Raw genomic sequence first — 22,408 nt, forward strand, 5'->3', positions numbered from 1 at the left:
CTGGCCTTCTGCTTTGGAGCCCTGCCTCCAGCATAGGACTGTGCTGCCTCGTGCCCTGCAAGCTGCCCAAGCCACCAGCCTCCACAGACCCCTCTCCCAGGACTCTGAACTGAGGGAGTAGAAGACCCTTTTCTTTCTACTCTTTCTGACTGCATGGCTGGTCCTGGACTCACAAGATCCCTCTCTTTTTGCATATTCTCTACCTCCAAGACCAGCAGTTGATGCTTTGGGTATTAAGAGGTAGAAACTCAAGGTGGAATATAAAGTGTATCCAGGGCTCCTGGGTGTGAGGAGAGCAGTCAGCTCACGGGAGCTCTAAGCAGAGGAGAGCAAGAATCCCTGGCAGAGCCGTGCCAACGTAGCCCTGAGTACAGCCAAATGATTTCCTCTGTTAAGTAAAAGTAATCCACGCATGTGGTGAAAACTCCTAACAGTACAGAGGAAGAAAAAGGAAAAGGTAAAGTCAGGATGGTCCTCCCAGTTGTCTCCCTCCATGTGTGTCTGTCTTGTTCCCCAGGGGTAGATCTGTGTATGCTTCCAGATTTCTTTATGCACATTTACTAGTATATATACTTGTTATATAAGCTTTTTCCTCCTATAATATTACAATCATACTAGCCATACTTATTTTATTCAAATTTTATGTATTTTAAAGATCTTTCTCTATCAGCACAGAGAGCCTCATTCTTTTCAGATGACTTTTTTAGCAGGATGTCTTCCACCCCCTCTTTTCCCCTAATTCCCTAACCTTTTAGCGTATTGGGGAGAATTTAAACCAGGGCCAAGTACTCACACAAGTGACATCCCCACCCCTGGTAAGGCCCCTCCAGTGGCAGGTCCACTTCTCAACCCCAAGCTGGGTGTTTCCTGACGGAGGCCCAGCAGACAGTGAGGCAGAGGAAACCTCCTGTGGGGCTTTACTGACTGCGGGGGCTGGCGGGGCCGGGGGACTGCAAATGTCCATGTCAGATCTGAGCAGTCTCAGGATTGCCAGCTCCAGGCAGGGAGGCTGAGAACTGGCTGTCAGCCTTGAGAGGAGTACTGAGGACGAGGGAGGGAGAGGCTCATGGGGTCCGATGGTGGTGAGAGAGGGGGAGAGGTGGAAGAAGGGTGTGATGAAAGGTGAGAGGCTGTGGTAGGCAGAAAAGGAGAGGAAGGCAGCCCTGGGTAGAGGGGATGCTCTGAGATTGCTCAACTGCCTGGGCCTGGCCCCTCTGGGGTGTGTGGTGGGGTTGAGTGGTGTCGTGTGGTGCTGTGTGGGGCTCCAAGCTGGCTGCCGAGTCTGTCTGCAGCCCCACCATTCCTGCCCTGGGACTCACACCAGGAGAGTCCCAGGCCTTAGGTCAGCCAACCAAGGCCCAGCTTTGCTGGCAGGGGTCTGCAGGGGTTTCTGTGGATACTTTGAGACATTTTTAACAATAAACATCCTCTGTTTTGACACTGGTAACTTCACTTTGTTAGAAACCAGAGACTGTCATCTTGTCAGGCCCCATCCGCCATAATCCACATGATTTTAAAATTCAACATCGTTTACACATAAACATTTGGTGACGGTTTCTCTGTGAATCTGACAAGTTAATCTGCTAAGAATTCACACTGACAAATGGGGTTTGATTACACCAGCCGTTGCTGATGTAATTCTGATAGGGGCGGTCCCCAGGATGGCAATGGGTTCCTGTAGGCTGTTTGGGGTGAAATGGGGGTGGGGAGACTAGTAGAGCCAAAGCCAAAATGTGTCTCTGCTAAGAAAGAAACAGCTCTGAAGCTGGGTGGGGCCACGGCAGTATCTGAACCATACTTCCCAACAAGGCCTTCTACAGTCCTGCCTACCTCTCCCTCAGAAGGTGCCCCTCTAGGAAGCTGCTGGGAGCAGAGCCCAAGCTCCTCTGATTGGCTCAGCCAGGCCTCCTTTTTACCACCTGAATGCTCCAGATCCGACTCTAAGGGACAGGACGTATAAGCCATGTGGCAGGACTCCTCTGAAGAAGAGCAGTTGTGGGCTTGTTACTAGTCCCTGATACAGAGACTTAGGGAGGAATGAGGGGCTGCAGTGTACCATGCATGGGAGGAGCAGCAGGACAGAAGACAATGCCCAGACCAGCCTGGAAGCCAGGGCTCGGAAAACGAGGAAAGGCGAAAGAGGGACGACAACGACAAAAAGTAAACGACAAGAGACCACATATACGTGGACAGAAACCAAATGGTGAGAATTACAAGCTCCGCAGATGACATTGAGCTAGAAACTCCTAGGAATTCCTTCCAAAAGAAGAAATGTCAGACTCCTGGGAGTCAGGAGCAGAAAACCCCTGAGTCTTGCTGACTCTGAGGGGCTGTGCAGGAAAGACAGTTCTAGGTTGAGGGTGAGGTGCTTAAGAACCTGGAAGAGAGCCCCAGGGCAGGCCTTTGGTCCAAAGGAGGGATTCTGCTCACCAAAAAGGTCTTGAAAACTGGGCTGGGGGCTTGGTCCAAGCTCTCACCTGCTTCCAAAGTGCTATAAGGGCACAACCATAGAGATAGGAAGAAAAGGACCACTGCTTGCTGGGGAAGTACCTCCACCCTCGGCCTGATAGGGGTAAACATTTAGGGATGAACTGAGTGGGTGAGCAGGGCCAGGAAAAGGGAGGTGGGCCCCAGGGACCACTGGGGATTGCTCTCTCAGTGCTGTAGAGGGCTGGGCTCAGGAGACCACAGCCAGAACAAGCTACACTGAATCACAAAGACATTCCTGCTGCCAGATAACTCACCGAGGACCCAAGAAAGGAAATGGATGCACCCCGAGTGGGAGAGCTCACTGCCTAGAGCCTGGCTTCCTGGGCTAGGCCTATCTCTAGTTGGCCCAGGGTCCACCTGGGGGTGGGGGAGCTGTGACAGGGAGGTCTGACTTCCAGGAGGGTAGGAAACTGGGCTGGCTTCAGGCTTATAGCAGGCCTGAGTCTTCACACTTCCCAGGCTGGAGTCAGTGAAGAAACTCTTCCCTAAGGCTGAGGATGGTAGGACAACGTAGGGTCGGGGGATGGATGTTCCCAAAGCAGAGGCAAAGCTGTACCTTTGTTGGTGGGCATGAAGTCCTTAGCCTTGTCTTTGCAGTAGTGGAGGCAGCAGGAGAGGATCAGGTCATCATTGTTACCCTGGAGGAAGACAGTGTGAGAAGTGCCAGTGAACAGGAGGGGGCGCCATGCAGAAGAGGCACAGGTAGCCTCTGCCTCTGGGGTAACATCTCAGAGTCCCTTCCATACAGGCCCTGACCCTCCCTGGCTGGGTCAAGAGTGATCTAGAGGACAAGGAACTCTCCCTCTGGGCCTCGATGGTGGCTGCCCCCTCAGCTGCCCAAGTTGACTGACCTTCTTTTAGGCCCTCCCTCCCGAAGACCCTGTTCTGAAGGCTGGCTGTGGGTTCTCCCTTCCTGCCAGGGGTCTCACCAGCTGGCCAGTGATGTCCTCACTGCGGAAGGCGATGGATTCCAGTTCATTGCCACGGCTAGTCAGAGCCCGTAGGCAAGAGTCCCGACTCTCGAATCGCCGCTCGAGGAACTCGATGGACTTCCGGGCCTTTTCCTGCACCACCCGGGCATAGCCCCCAGCCCGGTGGTCTGTTTCCTGTCCCTTGGCCAGGCCGTCCAGCTCATTGATCACTGATGAGACACAGTCCCACAATGTATCAGTTTCAGCAATCAGCAATTATGTCTGCCTTCACTCTAGGCCTCGCTTTCCCAGCCAGTCCCTTCCCAGACCACAGAAGCCATCCTACCCCAGAGAAGTCTTCCAGTGAAACTAGGGGACCTTGGAGGGCAAGAACTGTCCCAGACTCTCCACAGTGCTCTAGCCCCTTTCTGACTCTCCCCTCGAGCCCCGCCCTCCTCCTGGGAGGAACTGACAGGGATTTTCTGGAGCTGCCATATTCAGAGGAAGAAACCTGGCCCCTCTGTTGCATTCCTTAGTTATAGGATCAAATTGAAAGGGTCCCTCAGGAGAGGCAAGGGTACATAGCAGCTAAAGGGAAAGAGGCACTCTTCCTCATCCTCTTGGGCCCCCAACTGAAGCAGTCCAAGAGGGGCAGAGTTCTATACCCCACCTCCCAGCAGAGTGCAGGGAGGTCACCAAGTGAGAAACAGCAGTCACAGCCTCACTTGCAAGGGCCTTGGTATTCCCCAAAACCATGCCCTTGGCACATCTACCTCCTTTGATACTGCATGTGTGTGTGTGTGTGCGCGCGCACGTGCGCGTGCGCCTGTCTGCCTGCCTCTGTGTCTGGGACACGGCTTCATTTTCTGGTGAAGATTCTTTCCAAAATTCCAGCCAAAAGCCTGAGGTCAAGTGGGAAATATGCACTCCTTGGGGGCTCTGGGAGAGTTTGGGGTCTGAGGCCTCTCCTCAGTACAATGATTCATGGCTTGGGGAGTCGGCATGAGCATGCTGTTCCATGGTAAGCCTGGCACTCACTGTCTGGGTATTCAGAGACACTTTCTGAAAAGGGCCCGTGTGGGAATACACACACACACATCCAGACACGATGCCCATGCTTCCAGCAACCTGAGGCTGCAGTGTCCACACAACGTATGGCTGAGGTTGGGGAGTAGTGGAGGATGAGTTTATGGTACAGCAAACAGAACATCAAACACGAAAAACTGGTATTCCATCCCAAAATCTGCTTTCCTGCTTCCAAACTAAACAGGCTTCAAAGGGGAAGCTTGTTTGTGCTTCTGCACCAGGCGGGGCTTTTCGACGTTGGGGTCAGGCCGAAGGAGCACAAGCAGGTTAAAGAGCACAAGAAACAAGCAGGAAAAGCTGTCAGCTTAACCCTTTGTGTACTGGGCATAGGGCAGAAGTCCACTGAGGAAGCTTCACTAACAGGAGTCCTCTCAACAGCCCCTGAGAGTCCAGGGCCCCTGGGGTTTATTTATTCTGAATATATCCTCTCCTCCAGGTTTTCTCATCTACTTGCTCCCTCCCCACCAAATCTGGTTTTCCCCACTGCCCCAAGAGCTCCTCAAGGCCAAGGGCTGCAGCTCTGCCTTTCACTGGATCCCCTAGGAACATGGAGACTGAACACACAGTAGGGGCACAATCAGTGCTGGAGACCAAGAACTCTGCTTGTCTGGGATGGTGTCTGAGGCTCCTGCCAAGTCCTAGGAGGCTCCTGAGATGTCAGCAACCTCTTTCAGTTATACTATTTCCTTACCATCTAGTAAAAAAGTGACCAATCACTTTCTTCCCCTTGAAAATCTCCTGGTTAAGAGAGCACAGAGACATCCTGTAAGCTGCCCCACCCCAGGGCCCAGTGAGGGGAGAGGGGAAGCTGGAACAACTTGATGGTCTTGCTGCTCTGCCTTGAGGAGAGAAGCTGCTCTACTTTTGAAGAACAGAAAACCTTCCCTTAGGTCTAAGGGCCTGGGTTTAAGAGGTTCTGGCCAGGCCACATGGGGAGGGGGAAGGAAGACAGGGAGGGTGGAGGCGGGACGAGGGCTGCTTCAGTGCCAACATTCTCAGGTGGTGCTAACGTGTTTCCCACAACCCCCCAGGGTTCTATAGCCTCTGCAGGGGCGGATGTTTCCTGCCCTTTGTTTCCACCCTCATCTGGCACTAAGACACTTGGGACTGGGAGGGAAGGCCCAATGGAACATCTTGGCATGGATGTCAGAGGTGGCTTGGCAGGCAGACTGCCAGTCTGGCAGCTTTTCCAGAGGACACGGCTCCCAAACTTGCTCCAAGTGGCTGCTGAGGAGATGTTAAAAAGCCTGGGCTTCCCAATCATCTCTCAGACCCTCTCCCTCCACAGGATAGCCATCAGCTATATTAGCTGTATCAGCAATGTAAGGTAAGAGCCCAGAGCCCAAAGCCCATCCTGAGGCTGACCCACCACAGAGCTCCAAGAACTAAGGATACCTAGACAGTTCCCTGGAGACAGCCCAGCTGGGCTCATCTGGCCTGAGGGTGGAAGCAAGCTAGCTGCATCCTGGGATGCTAACCCTGCACCAGCACCAATGACCAGACAGTGGTAAGGGCCCAAGTACCCACAACTCACAGGCATGAGCCAAGAGCTCGCTCTGGAGGGTTTCTGTCAGCCTGGCCTTAGGGTGACATTGGCCAGAAGAATGCTACCTCGAACCAACAGAATGATCATGAAAAGCTACAAGACAATCAGACCAAAGGCATCTAACCACTTCAAAATCCTCCCAGCCTCCCTGCCAGACCACCCAGCAGCACTGCCGTTATCTGCCAGGGCTGAGTGTTTACCAATAACGGGAACCAGCTTTGCTGTTTTACTGCAAGCTTTATAAGGATAAAAACAAGGGCTGGGCTCATGCAGCCTCTGGTTGCTGGGACACAGGAGTCCATTTGCTCAGCAGTTTAAGCCATGGATCAGCCATAATAATTTGAACTGCTTTGATTATTAAACAATTTTCCTTGCCCCACGCATTCCCTACTTCCCTGCAAATCCTGTCTTACACACACAGCAGGGCTCTGCCTGTTTGGCCCCCGGGGCTGTGGGGCATGTGTGTAGAGGGGGCTGCTACACACGTGCAGGGCTGCTCTGGCCTGACTCACCGATGAGGGGCACCACCAGGATGTACTTCCTGCTCTCCAGCAGCCGTGCCAGACTGGCCAGGTGGTCAATGAAGCCGTTGGTGTCTGGTACGAGGAACAAGGGTCTGATCTCGAGCTCCATCTGCCTCATCTGACTGTGGTCCTCCAGGACAGCCTACAGGGACACAGACGGTGAGTGAGCCAGGGAGTGAGCAGGCAAGCGGGTGGGTGAGCCAGGCGCCTGACTCCACAGTGTGTCATCATCCTGCCTCCTGAACCTCTTCCCCCTACAGAGGAACAGCCAACCCCTGTAGGCCTGAGGGACAGGCCCAAAGGCTGGTCAAAGCACTGCAATGAAAATCAACACAGACCAAATGGCCCAGCGAACAGGGCATGACTAAAACCCCGCCTAGCACTGAGGAAGGGCCCTGATGATATTAAAAATAACAGGTCTCTGAAAATAAGACCTTGGGCTAAAAATCAACAAGGGAGAGTTAAGTTACTTGGATATGAAAGTGGTTTCATGTACATTATCTAGACAGCATAGAGAGGGGTACTTCTCCACCACAAACTTCTAGATGTATATGTGTATCCCAAACAGAATTTGTTATTTCAACTTACTTCACAGTGTAGTTAAAAAAAAAAGTTAAACTCAAAGGCTATACAGAAAAAGTGATGCTGACAACTAATAATTAGTACCAAAGTCTCCCACGGCAGCAAGAGTCCATACAGTGGTCCTCCACTAATCCAGACAGTGTGATGGATTAGGATCCAACTCATATGTCTGCAAAGAGCAACATCGAGACTGATGAGACTGCCACCATCTTCCCCTCGTGGACCAGCACAGTGTTTCCTACACATTAGTCTTTTGTGTTCTAATTGTGTTCCTTTGCCACAACTCTGTACAAGCTATACTATTATTTACTTGATGTTTTTCTTTAAATTGACTTAAATTGACACACATTCTTTTTTGCTTAGCCTCTTCTTGAGCAATGATATCCATGGTATCAAGGGTTTGACAGCCTAGTCCTACGTTTACCAGTCCAAGCTAAATTGCCATAATAAAAAATCAAAGTGTCTCCTGCGCATCACTAAAAAACTACCTCCTAGGGTCCGGTCCGGTGGCGCAGTGGTTAAGTGCGCACGTTCCATTTTGGCGGCCCGGGGTTCGCCGGTTAGGATCCCAGGTGCAGACATGGCATCGCTTGGCAAGCCATGTTGTGCCAGGCGTCCCATGTATAAAGTAGAGGAAGATGGGCACGGATGTTAGCTCAGGGCCAGTCTTCCTCAGCAAAAAGAGGAGGATTGGCAGCAGATGTTAGCTCAGGACTAATCTTCCTCAAAACAAACAAACAAAAAAACTACCTCCTATAGCACCAGTGGTCTGTGCACCACACCTCGGCAAGCATATGACCTAGTGCTTGTTCGTCTTACAGATGTTCACTTCTTTCAGGGAAGCTCCACGCACATCTGTGAAAGCCCAATTTTCTCAAGTCTGACAGAGCCTTCTGTGGCAGTGGCCCTTTGAGATAGATAGGCTCTGGGCATGTCTGTCACTCCAGAACATGGTCACTATTGTGCTGCTTCCTCTTCAGGGGACCACGGCCAAGAAGCAAACTGATTTGCTGGCATCTGCCCAGACAGTGTGTTCTCTGTGTACAGAGCTGAAGGCACCAACACAAACCTGGCAGGGGCCAAGCAAGCAGGTCCCAGCCCTGTCACGCCCTCTCATGGCCTTCTGCCACACAGCAACTTGCAGGGACACAGGCACAGGCACGGGGCAGGGGGAGTAGATGTGCGTGCCAACTGAGATGGGGCCCACAGTGCTGGGCCCTGGCCACTAACAGTCAGGGAGGAAGGTGCTCAGGTTTCACTGGCAATGACAGTAAAACTGAAAGGGCATGCCTCTGAATGCTGGGGGTGGCTTCTCTGTGACCTGCCGAGGACCTCTCCCTATGAGTAAGTTGTTGCTGCCACTGCCACCACAGCTGGTGGAAGGCACAGGCCACAGGACGCTGGCAGGCATGAGAAATGTGGCTGAGAGGCCCAGTCTGAAGTCCTCCTACTGCTCTCACCTCATTTGGGGGAAGTACCATGGCTGCTGACCACCTTCCCCGGGGACTTGGGTCACTGTCCCTCCCCATGGGGCTGCCAACTAGAGGGTGACACACATTCAGCCAAACTTGGCTTGGGCGTTTTAAAAAATTTATTTTTTATTGAGATATAATGGGCATAGAACATTGTGTAATGGCTTGGGCATTTTGTAAGAACAGGGAACGGTACCCACTCAGGTTCAGTTAACAACTCTCTACTCTTTCTGCTCACACAGAAGGAGCATCAGCATTCCTGTCCCTCATTTTCCCAGGTCTTGGTGTTCTCTATCCAGCTTTTCCACTGCCAGGAATATTTTTCTTGTATCACAGGCCCCCAAATCTCTCTCTCTGGGAGAGAAGGAATAGGACAGGCAATGCCACTGGTTGGGGGAAGACAGGGGCTCAGGGTCTGAACTGAGCACTGTATCTCTGCCACCGCCCCACCGAGACTCCTTTCACATCTTAGTTTTCCTGTGTCCAAAAATGACACTCTAGCCCTGGTCTGACTCTAAGGAAGTGGAACTGGTTGTAATTTTTTACCCTGCATGAACAATGAGCTCCTAACACCTTGTACTATCCTACCTTTAGAGCTGGTAGTAGGCAGGAGGGCTTTTAGGCCAGGTGGCCAAGGGAGGCTGGGGGCTAACTGAGCCTACTTGTGTGTTATGATGACAGGATGGAAGAAAAATGTAGGGGTAGGGTCTAGGGAAGCTCTAACTGTCTGAATTCTTTGAGCTCTGGCTCAGGGCCAGAAAGGCGAACAGAGGCCAGAGTCTTGGGGAGGTGGCAACCTTGTTGGTTCCCCAGGGGTGTGGTGGGGTCAAGCTGTATGAGGGTGGCTGGAGTTGTGCTGCCACCATCCGGTCCCAGGGACGCCCGCAGACAACTTCCCTTAACCTGGCTCTGCCCAGTGAGTCACCACACAACTGCTTCCTGTTCCCCACATGCCCTCATGGAGTCTCAGGAGATTAAATGAAGCTGCTCCCTCTTCTCCTGGGGTACCAGTGGGCTTCTGGGGGTCGGGGGGGGGGGGTGCCATACTTAAGTCACTAGACTAGTCTGGTTCCCTTCAAAAGAATGGTAGACCGGGGAAGGCTCGGGAGTCCGCCAGCACTCTTCTGTGGGTGTCTGTGTTTCCGGCCCTCTCTGAGTGGCGCTGTGTGTGTGTGTGTGTGTGTGTGTGTTCAGCATTTGCCCTCCCAACTTTTCCAGATTTTACCCGTCAGATTCCTGGCAGCTGTGCACGGCGCCTGTGCCGGCCGTCACGTCCCATTCCGATCTCTGGGTCGCACGGTGAGAGAAGGACACAGGATGCGCAGGGAGTGAAAAAGTGATGTCGGTGGGGAGAGTGCCAAGTCCCCACTCACAGCCATGGGACGCTTGGGGAGAAGGGGGAAGCATGCTGCTGTGGAGTTCAGAGGCCGGTAGTGAGATTTATTTTTGTTTGTATGAGTAAAAAGCTGCAGAAGCCTCTGGTGGGGGTGAGGGGGGTGCAATTGGAATGCTGTGATTCAGACAGACTGGCCCTGGCCTGGAGTCAAGTGTGCTGACCCGGAAGGAGAGTTCTATAGGAACTCTTCTTACTGCAGCTAATCTTGGGCCACAAGTGTCTTTGGACAGTGAACTGGCAACCCAAGGAAAGCATGGACACTTTGAATCAGACCAGAGGCAATAAGGACCAAGTTGTCATAAAGTATGGAAGAGAAAAAGAACTTAATTCTGTTTCTGGAAGGTGCTAAGTAACCAACTTTCTCTTAAGTATGTGAGCATCCTTGAGCAAGCTGGCGGGGAGCTGGGAAAGAGAATCTACTATAATAACATCTGACGAGGAAGCTAACAGGCTTGGGTCCCTAGGCAAGGCTCTTTTATAGGTTAAGTTCCTTCTTTTAGACAGTGGGGATGATTTGGAGATGCTGACACACTGAACATTGAGACAATGAGAATTACAAATAAAGGTAATGCAATTAGTTCACACAGGAGTTGTGGAACTTGAAAAACCCAGACAATGCAGCAAAGCCAGATCAAGAGAAGGCCTTCTTAGGTCTTCCTTCTGCTTAGGGCTCCACTGGGAGTGTGGCTGCTTCCTTCCCTCTACAGGGTGATGGAATCATTTATCCCCGGGCCCCTCTGACCAGAGCAATGTCTTCACCAGAAATGAGAAGATTTCTAACACAGCAAATTGCTATGCTCACCTTGTACCTATGTGAAAGCATCTAGCAAAGTGCCTGATACACATAGTAGTAACAACAAATGTCAGTTTCCTTTCTTCCTGCCCAACTCCATCTTCTATATATCCAGGAGGGTAAATATCTGGGGAAACCACTAGAGAGCAGAGCAGGAGATGGGGAGTGGTGAGGCAGAGGACTGTTGATTTCTATCATAAGACACATGGTACTCTTGTTATTTTTTTCCTTTAACTATGTGGAGGTATTTTTTAAAAATGGATAAATGGAAATGAAATAAAAAATAGGAACGGTTGGTGAAATAACCACTAACAGTGCAGGCAGGTAGTTCTTTCTTGAGTGGCAGAAACCAAAGGGAGCAGATACTGCATTTGCTATGGAGAGCAGGCAAGCCACCAGCTTCCCCTGGGAGCAGTACAGTTGGCATCTTCATTTGGGGTGGGTTGCTCATGGGAGAGTTACTGCTTAGGATCACTTCTCTGGATGTGCAGTCAGTACCACAGAGTTTAATACAGACTTTCTTTTTGTTTTTTGGTGAGGAAGGTTAGCCCTGAGCTAACAACTGTGCCAATCTTCCTCCACTTTATATGTGGTCGCTGCCACAGCATGGCTGGCAAATGGTGTAGGTCTGCACTTGGGATCCAAACCCACGAATCTGGGCTGCCAAAGTGGAATGTGCCGAACTTAACCACTACACTATGGGCCCAGCCCACTGCTTTCTTTCTTTCTTTTTTTTTTTTTTAAATCTTTGGGATCTAGGGCTAGGCAAACAGTTCTTTTTTTTTTTAAAGATTTTATTTTTTTTTCTTTTTCTCCCCAAAGCCCCCCAGTACATAGTTGTATATTCTTCGTTGTGGGTCCTTCTAGTTGTGGCATGTGGACGCTGCCTCAGCGTGGTTTGATGAGCAGTGCCATGTCCGTGCCCAGGATTCGAACCAACGAAACACTGGGCTGCCTGCAGTGGAGCGCGCGAACTTAACCACTCGGCCACGGGGCCAGCCCCATGCTTTCTTTTTAAAGTTATAATTATGATGACTTGCTGCTACTTCTTGTTTTATGAAGACTGATCTTATTTTCAAACTAGACTGTAAGGAGCTCAAGGAGAACTGTCTTCTTTTCTTGTAGTTTCTTTTATAATACCTAGCAGAGAGTTTGATATATCATAGGAGCTCAATGAGCTAGCTCACAGAATCTCAGAGCTAAAGGGCACTTTAAAGTCAATATGACTGAATTTTATCCGATAACTTTTTGTTCTGAGAATGCCCAAGAAATGTGCCTTTTCCTGATAGAGAAGGAAGGGCAGGACTAAGCATGACACCTCTGAGTTTGCTCCAAGCAGCAGCCTAAGGATGTTCCAGCCAACAACCAGACCATTCTGTAGCAGGACAGGACCCTGTGGATGCTGCTGGAGCCAAGGAAGGCGACAGTGGCTGGAGCCGACCAGAGGCCTACCATGGTTTGCGGAGAAGCTGGAAGAGGCTCTGGAACGGGCTTGAGTGGGGAGGGTGGCTGCCCGGCTCTGCAGGCTGATGTGCTTTCCTGCCCTGGCGTGAACGTGCCCCTGGCCTGGTAGTACGCTGGCTCCCACCCTGCCTCCGACAGCTAGGAGCCAGGGCTGAGTGTCTGCCTTCCGCTAGCTTCCATACAGGTGTGGGGGGCTCTGTGCATGCCCCATTGTTCCACAGCGGCCCCCCCAGCTGGGTGGCAGTGTGAATGGGCTGCAGCTATATTTAGAGTGAGACTCCCGGGGCCGCCACAAAGGAGTGACTGCATCTTCAGGAGGGTGGGTGGGCGGGAAGGGGACAGGGGAGCAAAGTTATTTTCAGAACACATGTCATTGCTGGCTACAGAGCAAGACTATGGCCATAATGCCGAGGGAAACAATAGCTGTGGCCAGAGGAAGAGCCTGTTATGTTTCAGGTGGGATGTTTGCAACTGCTCAGGAAACCTGACCCCACCCGACAGCAGCACAAATCACAGCAAAGCCTCGTGGAGGCAGAGAGGAGGCGGGGGATTCACAGGGCCAGGGCCAGTGTGAGGTGCCAAGAGGCCACGCCTCATGCCTGGAGGAGGATTTTCAGTGACTGCTTTGCCCTGAGGGCCTGGTTAGGAACGAAACACTTCTGACCAATTTCCCAGACAAACCCATGTACCCTGCTCTGGTCTCTGGACACCTCCCAAGAATGGCAATGGGAAGGAAAAGAACTTGGCAACAAACAGCAAGGTGGGCAGAACCAGCTCAATATGAAAAGCTATCTCAGGCAACAGGCAAAGCCTGGGCTGAGCCAGAGAGCGTGGCCTCAAAGACCCGGGTGGGCGGACTTGGCCCCCCAGCATCCAGGGGCCTGCCTGGGCGCTATGGCTCCAGCTGCACAGGCCTGAGAGCTGCTCACACCCCTTTTATGACCTCTAGTCGGCCCCACTCACCAGCCTCTGTGCAACGCCGGAAGCAGGGAGGGACAGGCTGCGGAGGGAGGCCAGGCCTCACCTCCCCCATCCCCACAGATGAGCTTGGGCCCAGGGGTCTAGGTGGGAGCAGGGAAGTGGGGGTGTGGCTACAGCCCCAGATCTCAGTTGGACTTTATAGCCATCAGGAGGGCCAGGAGGATTTTTTTCAACCCCATCTTCATATCCCCTTCCCCAAACATGTGTGGTTCCTGTTTTGCTGCATCTGTAAAAGGCGCTGGGAGCTGGGGACTTGCCTTACACCTCTCGGTTAACACCCCTGGAGACTGATGGAGTTCAGAGCAGTGTAATTTACAGCCCATCTCTCCGATCTTAATTCACTCGATGCTCCTCTCTTCCTTATTGTATTAGTGTGACCCACGTACCTGCCAACAATAATGGCCTCTCCAGCTAGGAGCCTCTCCCCCACTCCCAGGACAATTTATACCTTTTCCTTGGGATTTTCCCCCCTTAAATTAAACAAAAAGAGGAAAAATAAGAAAAGGTTAACATGGGTTTGGAGTGCTGCAGCCCCGTGGTTCTGGGCAGGGAGCCAATGGCCCGAGGGCACACACATGTGTGTGCTCTCCCAGAAGGGCCTTCACCGGCCCTGTTTTACAGCCACCTCGGCACAGACTCCAGGGTTCACGCATATGGCCAGACAGATGTGTCTGGCTTACGTTCAAGGCTGGAAAATGAAGAATTATGGAAGTGAAGGGCCCCGGGCATTAAAAGGGGCGGGGGAGAAGGGAAGGGGGGAATTTTTCCTCTACTGAGAAATCCTCCTGTGGCTGTGAGGCTGGAGGAAGAAGGCTGACAGGAGGCAGGGCCGCCAGCAGCAGTGCATGTGGGGCCTGTTCTTAAAGGGGCCACAGCAACCTGGGAGCCCCAGCTGGCCCAAAGCAGGCCCTCTGTGCCTGAGCCTGACCAGCCTGCTCTGAAGGAGCTGACAGGGAGAATGGGCTTCCTGAACAGGGGCAGCCATGGGTACTAAAAGCCAAGTCTCATACAAGATCTCCTATTTGTAAGGTACTGCTTGTTGCTAGAGGCGCCAAGTTGAACACAGCACTCTAGACAAGGCCATGTCCCGGCGGCATGTGCTCCCACAGCATCCTGTACTTCCTTTTTGTTAACAACGCTCACACTTCAAATCACTGGCTTCTCTACTCCACTGTACGCTCTGGGATGGGACTTTTTTCATTCACTCCTGTGTCCCCTTACCACTAGCACAGTAGATGCTCACCACCACTTACTAAACTGAGCTGAAGACAAGGCACCTGATTCCAAGGAGTTCACAGTACAGCGGGGGGAACAAGGCTAGAAATAAGCATAACATGAGACATGATATAAGCCTCACGAATGAAGCATAAATTAGTGCCTCAGGAACACTGAGCAGAGAGAGATGAATTCCTCCTGGGGGGAATCAGAGAAGGCTCCACTGGGGAGATGGAGTTTCATCTGGGGATTGACGGAGGAATACAATTTCAACAGGAAATGTGGAGCAGAAAAAGGGTACTCTGGTTTGAGCGAACAGCATGAACAGACTCAGAGTGAGAAAAGGCGGAGCATGTCTGGGGACAGTGAGCAGGGAGGAAGGTTACTGCTGTCCAAGAAGGAGGGCCTTAGTGTCTGGACAGGCACTTTACATGCACTGTCTTTCTGAGGGAGGTGCTATTACCACTTTGGTTTTATAGATGAAAAAACAGGCTCAAAGAAGTTAAATAATTTTCCCAATGCCATATAGCTAGTAAGGGCTCATGGAGGATGGGAGAAGAGGTTAGAAAAACGACTGGAAACAGACAAGAAAGCCTCACATGCCATAATAAGGAATTAGACTTTATTTTATTAGCCAACCAAAGGCACTCATGATTTCTGAGCAAGGAAGTGGCTCTTTTGGGAAGAGAATGATGAAAACACGTAAGACGCATTAGAGGCAGTGAGCCGGGCATGCAGAGTGTGTACCACGGAACTCTAGGAGGTGCCATTCACATTCACTACAAGGTAAATGGCATCCCCTGGATCTGTGCAGGGCAGGAGCCTTGACTGCTGCAATCCAAGTCAGTACCTCGACTGGAATAGCAGTAGTGACAATAGAGAGGAGAGAAGGGAATAAATGAGTCAACAGATAGGATGTGATAAGAAATCAGACATGAGGGATTAAAAGCCACCGAGGAATTTAAGATGATGCTCTAGTTGCTACTGTTTATTAAGTTAATGAACAAATGTTTGCTGAGTGCCAACTCCGCATGCTGAGACTAAGAAGTAACAAAAAGAAAGGAGGAGATTAAGAATAGAATGGTCGTGAGAAAGCTTAGGAGGCTAGCGTGGCCAAGAAAGAGAGAGAAGACAAGGGTCTAGCTGTGCTAAAGCAAGGCTGGAGGTCAGCGGCCTCAGGGTCCAAAGCTGCAGAGAAGTCACCTGTGATGGGGACCGTGACTCGATAAAGACAAGTACTTGGTGACTTCTGACACAAGTTTCTATACCTGCTGGGTTGAGAGTCAAGAAATGGAGGTGGTGAGTAGAGACAGAACTTTCAGGAAGACTGATGGTGAGGAAGAAAAGAGCCACAGCATAGGAAGAAAGACAGTTTGAAGATGAAGCTCCTTTGAGGGCCACAACAGGTTTACACATAGACCACAGAAGGGCTGAGGAGGTAGCCACACCACGATGGAGGATGCTGGTAGAAGTATCACACACTTGATTCCAACTGGCAGGGGAACATGAATATGTCTAAAGAATGATGGATCCCAACTGGTATTCATTCCCCTTCCCAGAGCAGGGCTCTGTTTGATGGGTGATTAGACTAATATTAGACTACAGTGATCATTTATGGAGTACATACTGTGTGCCATACATTGTGCTAAGCGCTTTACATGCACTGGCTACTGTAGGCCTCACAGCAGTTCTACGAGGTAGATGCTGTTACCATTTTCATTTTATAGATGAGGAAATAGACTCTGAGAAGTTACACAATTTGCCCTAAGTCACAAAGCTAGTAAGTGGTGGAGTCTAGACTGTGATCAGTCTGCCTGATCACACGCACTAAGCCCTACGCCAAAGGTGAGGGGCGGCTAAAGAGAGAGTTGAGGGGCCGGCCGCGTGGCTGAGGGGTTAAGTTCGCGCGCTCTGCTTCGGGAGCCCAGGGTGTCGCCGGTTTGGATCCTGGGTGTGGACATGGCACCGCTCATCAGGCCATGTTGAGGCGGTGTCCCACATGCCACAACTAGAAGGACCCACAACTAAAATACGCAACTATGTACTGGGGGGATTTGGGGAGAAAAAGCGAAAAAAAAAAAAAAAAAAAAGACGATTGGCAACAGTTGTTAGCTCAGGCACCAATCTTTAAAAAAAATAAATATATAGAGGGTTGAAACAGACATTCCTAAAGAGGCCTGATGCTCCCCCATGCATACAGTTAATCTTAAAGGGGGGAGCATGACTGGCTCTTCCCTGTCCACCATGAGCCCTAGATAAGAGGAAGTAAGCTTATAAGGCAAGAGGACACACGTGGGACAGCCGTAAAGAAAAACTTGCTGCAAGTGAAGGTACAGGTCCATGAGAGGGCTGATGGTGGAGGAATCCTTGTGTGGAGATCGAGTAGTTTCTCTCTGGGAGGGTTTAGAGTGTTCTGTCCAGATGGGCTTGGTCATTATATGGGAATCCAGATAAGCAGACTGTGGCCATGACAACCTCACCCCCTGAGAATAGGTATTCTCAACAGAGAATCCATGGCCTCTCCGGGAGTGTCTGGATAAGATTCAGGGGAACTTTGAAACCCCTGAAATTGTGTGAAAGATCGTGTACGTGTGGTGTGTATTCACAGATCATCACTGGGGGAGAAGCTTTCATCAGATTCTCTGAGAAGAACCTGCCCCTGCCTTGCAGCCCAAGACGAGGGAGACTTCAGGGCACCAAATGTGCTACCGGAATTTCGTGACGGAGAAAGAAAACAGGCGGGTGGAACCAGAGAGGACGCTGTAAGAATCTTCCTAAGAGGGTCCTACTCATCCCTACTCCCTGCTCACCTCCCCCTCATGCCCTATATAGCTACCACCCTCATGGGAACCACCCTCCCCAGGCAGGCCCCACCTGAATCTTTTCTTGGCGACGCTGCTGCTCAGCTATCTTCCTGGCCAGAGCCAGCTTCTTGGCCCGAAGCTCCCTGATGTCATCCTCGCCCCCGCTGCCTTCAGCCTCTGAATCTTCCTCAAAGTCTTCAATCACCACGTCCTCCTCCTTTGGGTGGTGGAGCAGGCCAGGGGAGAGAGGAGACTGTGAGCCCATGGCACTTACCAGACCCACTGTTCTGTCTTTCTAGCAACCCGCGCTTCACCTTATTCAGACCATTCCTTGCAAAGGGCTCCAAGGTGTGTGCTTCCCTCGACTCAGGCAGAGAGGGGAGAGAGAGAAGCTCCCTTTTGTACTCTGGGGCTCTTTCCTCTTATAGAGTCATAGATTCGCACTGTAAGTCACTCACACACACATATTATACTTCCATGCTTATGCTTATAGCTCTTCATTCTTCTTTGTATACACTCACAAAATCAAACTTTGGCCCTATTTTCATTTTGAAATCACTAAAGGGGAGAACAACAGAGAAAGTTAAATCACTCAATTTAAATCTAATTCATGTTAACGATCTGATAGGAATCAATTCTGGCCAACAGCTGGGAGTTAGGCGTGGAAGCTCCCTTGCCCCAGACGGCGTCAGGAAGCAGATGCTGTAGCTCAGCAGACTTTGCCCTGGTTTCTTTTTAAGACCACAGCCTGGTGGTGTGGGGGCTGCTGGGCCTCATTATAGGAATTCACATGACATGACCTTGCTCAGCTGCCCTCCCAGGGCCTGAGCAGGCTGGAAGATGGCTGGCTAGCTTAAGGAGTCTCCTGCCAGGCTGGTGGAGCCTTCCCCAGGGATGGCACCTCCCTGCTTGCAGCCTCAGCTCTCAGAAGCCACCACTCCCCGGGTGGTCCCAAGGCTCCATTCCTCACTCTCTCACTTTTGGCCTTGGTCAGTAGAGAACATGCAGCTGCCCAAGAGAGGTTCCTTTGAGGGACAGGATTAGCATGGTTAATTGGGAGTGATTTAGTAAGAGAAGATTCCTGTGTTTCTAACTAGATTATAATAATGACAACGATATGACAATACCAGCTACCATTTACTGAGTGCTCACTATTGGCCAGGTCCTGGGCTAAGTGTTTCTCATGTATTAACTCATTTAATACTCACAATCTATGAAACAGATGCTATCATCCCTATTTCATAAATGAACAAACTGAGGTTTAGAGAGGAGTTAAACAATTTGCTCAAGGTCACAAAGCTAGTAAAGTGGCAGAACAGAGATTCAAACTCTTGTGAGTCTGACTCCAAAGGCTGTGCTCTTACCATTACTAGTACCAAGCAGCACAGGGTTAGGTCCTGAACCTAAATGGTAATCTCAGACCCAGCCCTCAGTGGCTCACGTGCCAGGGCTCTCATAGGCCCACTTGGACCTGTTCAGTAGAGACTGCTCTCTCCTCTAACTGTCCATCTCAAGACAACATTTGATGGATTCTCTTGGCTGAAAGTGGTTGGTAAAATGTGTGGATGGGTAGGCGATGCCTTGTCTTGGAACCAGAATCTAGGGAAGACAAGTGGTAGCATCCCTAAGGAAGTGGACTCTGTTCTGTTCGTGCAAAATGATGCCTGAAGAAACATCTCCTCCTTCCTCTCCCAATCAGCTTAAGTGACTCAGTCTTAAGTCACTTAAGACTTAAGTCTGGGGAGAGATGAGATCTCAAGATGGGGCCAGACCTGTCACTATCTTCAGAAGTCTCAGGGGTCTGGGGTGCTGTCCACAGTCACCATTCATCTGACAACCCGCAGGCTACAGTGTCGCAGGGCCCAATTTCAGAGAGGCCCAGGCCATGTGAAGGAGGACAACTCTACATATTTACTTCCTTATTCCTGGGGTTAACCTGGACCAGAGTAAGTGGAATAGGATGCCTGAATGGCCTGTGGGGGAACACTGCCTCTGCCTGCTCTGATTAGGGATACACAGGGTTATCATGGGACTTGGACCGAGCTTGACTGAGGTCAAAAGAGGGTCAGTGAGGCTTGTCTGAGGTTCGCTCAGCTCTCACAGCAAACGAGGAAGTGCAGGGTTATGAAATTACACAGACCAGGGTAAGTAGGGTTTCCCAGGGGCCACTAACATAAAGGAACCCAGGAGGCTCGTGGGAAAAGGAAGAAGTGGGCAGCATGGCGTGGGTCACCACCTTTGTCTGGTCAATAAGCCTTAGAAGGAGGGGAGGGAAAGAGTGTGGCACAGCCAAGACCTGGGACTGGAGAGCTGGTCTGTTGCTTGTAAGAGTGGAGGAGCCCCTCCTTAGATTTTACACTGTGCCCCTCTCTCTGGGCCTCACTCGTCTAACTGGATTTGGTATTGCAGGCTCCACTGGACAGAGGACATTTCTTAGAGAAATCCTGGAGAACTATCCTTGCTTATCTTCCACTGTCTGCCTCAGCCTTAAAGACATGGTGCCCAGAGCTTGGGTGGCACTGCTCTATCCTGCCTGAAGCCTGGACACCCCGATGGCTTTAGCAACTCACTGTCTCCTCCCATACTGACAGCTCATTTTTCCCGTTATTCCTGCCCAGGTTTCATCTGGAGAGTCTGGAATCATGGGCTCAGCTTTACCCCTGGAACCACCTCTGTCCTGGAAGCTGAGCCCTGTGTCATCAGGAGTGGGGTGGGGTTCTCCAGCTATTTTAATAAAGCTAGTCCAAGAATTTGTTGCTCTGAAGACTCTGAATCAAAGGTGGCCACTCTATCACTGCTTCAGATCACAAACGACAGCTTCCAGCTGACATCTGGCTTCGCTGGCCTGTTGCTGATTTCATCCCTGCACCCCACCCTGCTCCACCAGGCGCTTGAGACTGCTGCGGGCCAAATGACTGTGTTGGCCTACCAGTGACCTGGCCTCTGGCTAGAATCGCTTCCGTCCCTTCCTTAAGTCCCACGTTCCTTCCCACCTAAGTCTCCTCTGTCTTTAACACTGTGGGGTAAAAAGAAGGAAAGAGTCAACCATTAGACAAAAGTGAGCTGTGTGTGCACACACACCCAGACAGAGTTACCCACACCCAGATACACAGCAGGGCAGCTGGCAGTGATATTAAACGCATATATGCGCTGACACCATCACATTCACATTTACTCAGAACCTAGACAGCAGGAAAGCTGGCAGCAGTGTTCAACTTAAACTGACACACAAACCCAGAACATACAGACCCATGACAGCAATCAGCCCCAGAAAGATACACACACACATGGCAGGGCAACTGCCAGTGGGGTTTAGCAGGGGTGGGCACATGGACTTTTGTGCATGCACACATACATACACACAGTCTGGAGTGAAGCAAGGGCTACAGGAACAACCAAGGGCAAACAAACAAGAGGAGAATTCCTTAATCACATCAGGATGTGCAGGAGGGAGGGAGGGAGGGAGGGAGGGAGTGAGGGAGGGAGGGTAGGCCGGGGGGAGGGGGTGATTTTCCACACGGGGCCAGCAATGTCAGCTCTTCCTGTACGTGTGCTGGAGGCTGGAGTTCAGGCTTGTGCTGCACTGAGCTACACACATCTATAAACTTGATCCTCAGCCTGAACCCTAACCCCCCCCAACTCCCTTTCCTAAGCCTCCAGAGCTGCACATTATTAAACTCTTTCTTTCCCTCCCTTCTCCTCTAATGCAACATTAAAAAGAAGCATCTGGAACTCGTAGCAGAGTGAGATGGAGGCAATGGGGTGGGACTGGCAGGAAGGGGCACCAGCAGAGTGCAGTCTTGAGAAGTTGGCTGGTCACGTTAACATCGACATTGCTCTGAGTGGTTATAAATAACTAGGGATACAAGCTGAAGCCACGGGCAGAGTAGGGCTGGAGGGGGAGGGGAGCCTTCCCTCTGCCACAGCGGGCTCTTCCCGCATAGTACCTCATCTTCCAGTTGTTTTCCCTCTTGGCTTCCCATTTCCTTTCCCATGGTGTCTGGGACGGGTGCCACTGACACATATTTTCCACCCTTGAATGCCAGCAGAGGCTCTTCTTGTCCACAAAGGGCTTCCAGAAAATACTTCAGCACTGTGACCCTTTTGCAGTCGGCTGCAATAACCTAGAGGGTGAGAGAGAGAGAAGAAAAACAGCATTTTCTGAAAGGGAAGATGAAGATGAGACACTGCTTATTGGCTGAGGGGCACATGAGAAATGTGTTGAAGCTGCTGGGCAAGGGAGGTGGAGTGAGTGAGCCGGAGTGTGTGCATGCACGAGATGCGGAGTGAGAGCCAGGGTGGGTTGAAGACCAAGATCTTCTGAAGAACGAAAGTTACTACCATCTCTCCTTAGGGCCTCTCTGGGGTAGCAGACAACCCCGGGACCAATGACATGTGCCCTCTGGGATTTTGGCTTTCTTTTACTGAAGTCCTGATATAAAAAAGGAATAAATTAAGTTCTTCTAAGTTTGGTATCTAATTGAGAGAACGAAGGGTGGAGTGCAAAACATTGGCTTTCAGAGAATATAGCTTTCTGGTACCCCTCACTGCCACTCTCCATTCTTCTCCCAGCTCCTCTCTCTCCAGACTCCCAAAAGGAGAACTTTCAGCCTGAGTGCAAAATGAATGATGAGGGCTTTCTTGGCTGTTTCATTTCAGCCAGATCATTTTGGGCTTCCCCTGACAGGTTCCTGCCCCACCTAAGAGCTTCTCATGCTCAAGAGACTGGGGTCAGGCAGGAGATTGTTGTCAGGAGAAGGGAGACAGGCAAAGCAGGTGGGGGGTGTTTCACCAAAGTTTTGCTCCCCTAGGGGTTCACGCCATCCTGCTCCCATGTGGCTATATCAACACATAAGCCAGTGCTGTCAGAGAAGCTTGGGCTGATTTAGCTGAAATGAAATTCAATATCTTGAGCAATCATCAAATTTGTAAATGTCTCAGATGAAATTTCTATAGTCACCCTGTCTAGGGTCCTTCTCTTGGGAGAAGGCCACACAGGCATGCCGTCACCTAGAAACGCATCTGCTTTGCTCACTTGCACCCTCTCACACCCTTCTCTTCATCTCTGACCTCTGGGGTTCTCTCCTCCCTGCTGGCAGGGCACTCACCAAGGGAGGGGTGGGGCCCTGCTTGATCTGGAGGTC

At 51.0% G+C, this 22,408-nt stretch overlaps 1 protein-coding gene and 1 long non-coding RNA gene across 7 annotated transcripts in view; one reads left to right on the plus strand and one right to left on the minus strand.

Annotated features, from left to right (window-relative positions):
- The window catches only part of SMG6 (SMG6 nonsense mediated mRNA decay factor), a 212,796-nt gene that overhangs the window by 1,965 nt on the left and 188,423 nt on the right, over window positions 1-22,408 (minus strand). For all 6 annotated transcript variants that reach the window (XM_008526314.2, XM_070562918.1, XM_008526313.2 and 3 more), the window contains 5 exons: window positions 21,212-21,388; window positions 17,335-17,481; window positions 6,546-6,699; window positions 3,420-3,631; window positions 3,047-3,128 (listed from right to left, as the gene is read on the minus strand). In XM_008526314.2, the coding sequence (XP_008524536.2) occupies window positions 3,047-3,128; window positions 3,420-3,631; window positions 6,546-6,699; window positions 17,335-17,481; window positions 21,212-21,388 (772 nt within the window). The remainder of the gene's footprint in view (window positions 1-3,046; window positions 3,129-3,419; window positions 3,632-6,545; window positions 6,700-17,334; window positions 17,482-21,211; window positions 21,389-22,408) is intronic.
- Window positions 6,580-20,014, plus strand: LOC139074122 (uncharacterized). Its single transcript, XR_011523580.1, has 3 exons — window positions 6,580-6,716; window positions 17,069-17,222; window positions 19,883-20,014. It is a non-coding gene; the product is annotated as an uncharacterized lncRNA (long non-coding RNA).

Source organism: Equus przewalskii, chromosome 10 (genome assembly GCF_037783145.1).
Source record: "Equus przewalskii isolate Varuska chromosome 10, EquPr2, whole genome shotgun sequence".
Taxonomy (NCBI): Eukaryota; Metazoa; Chordata; class Mammalia; order Perissodactyla; family Equidae; genus Equus; species Equus przewalskii.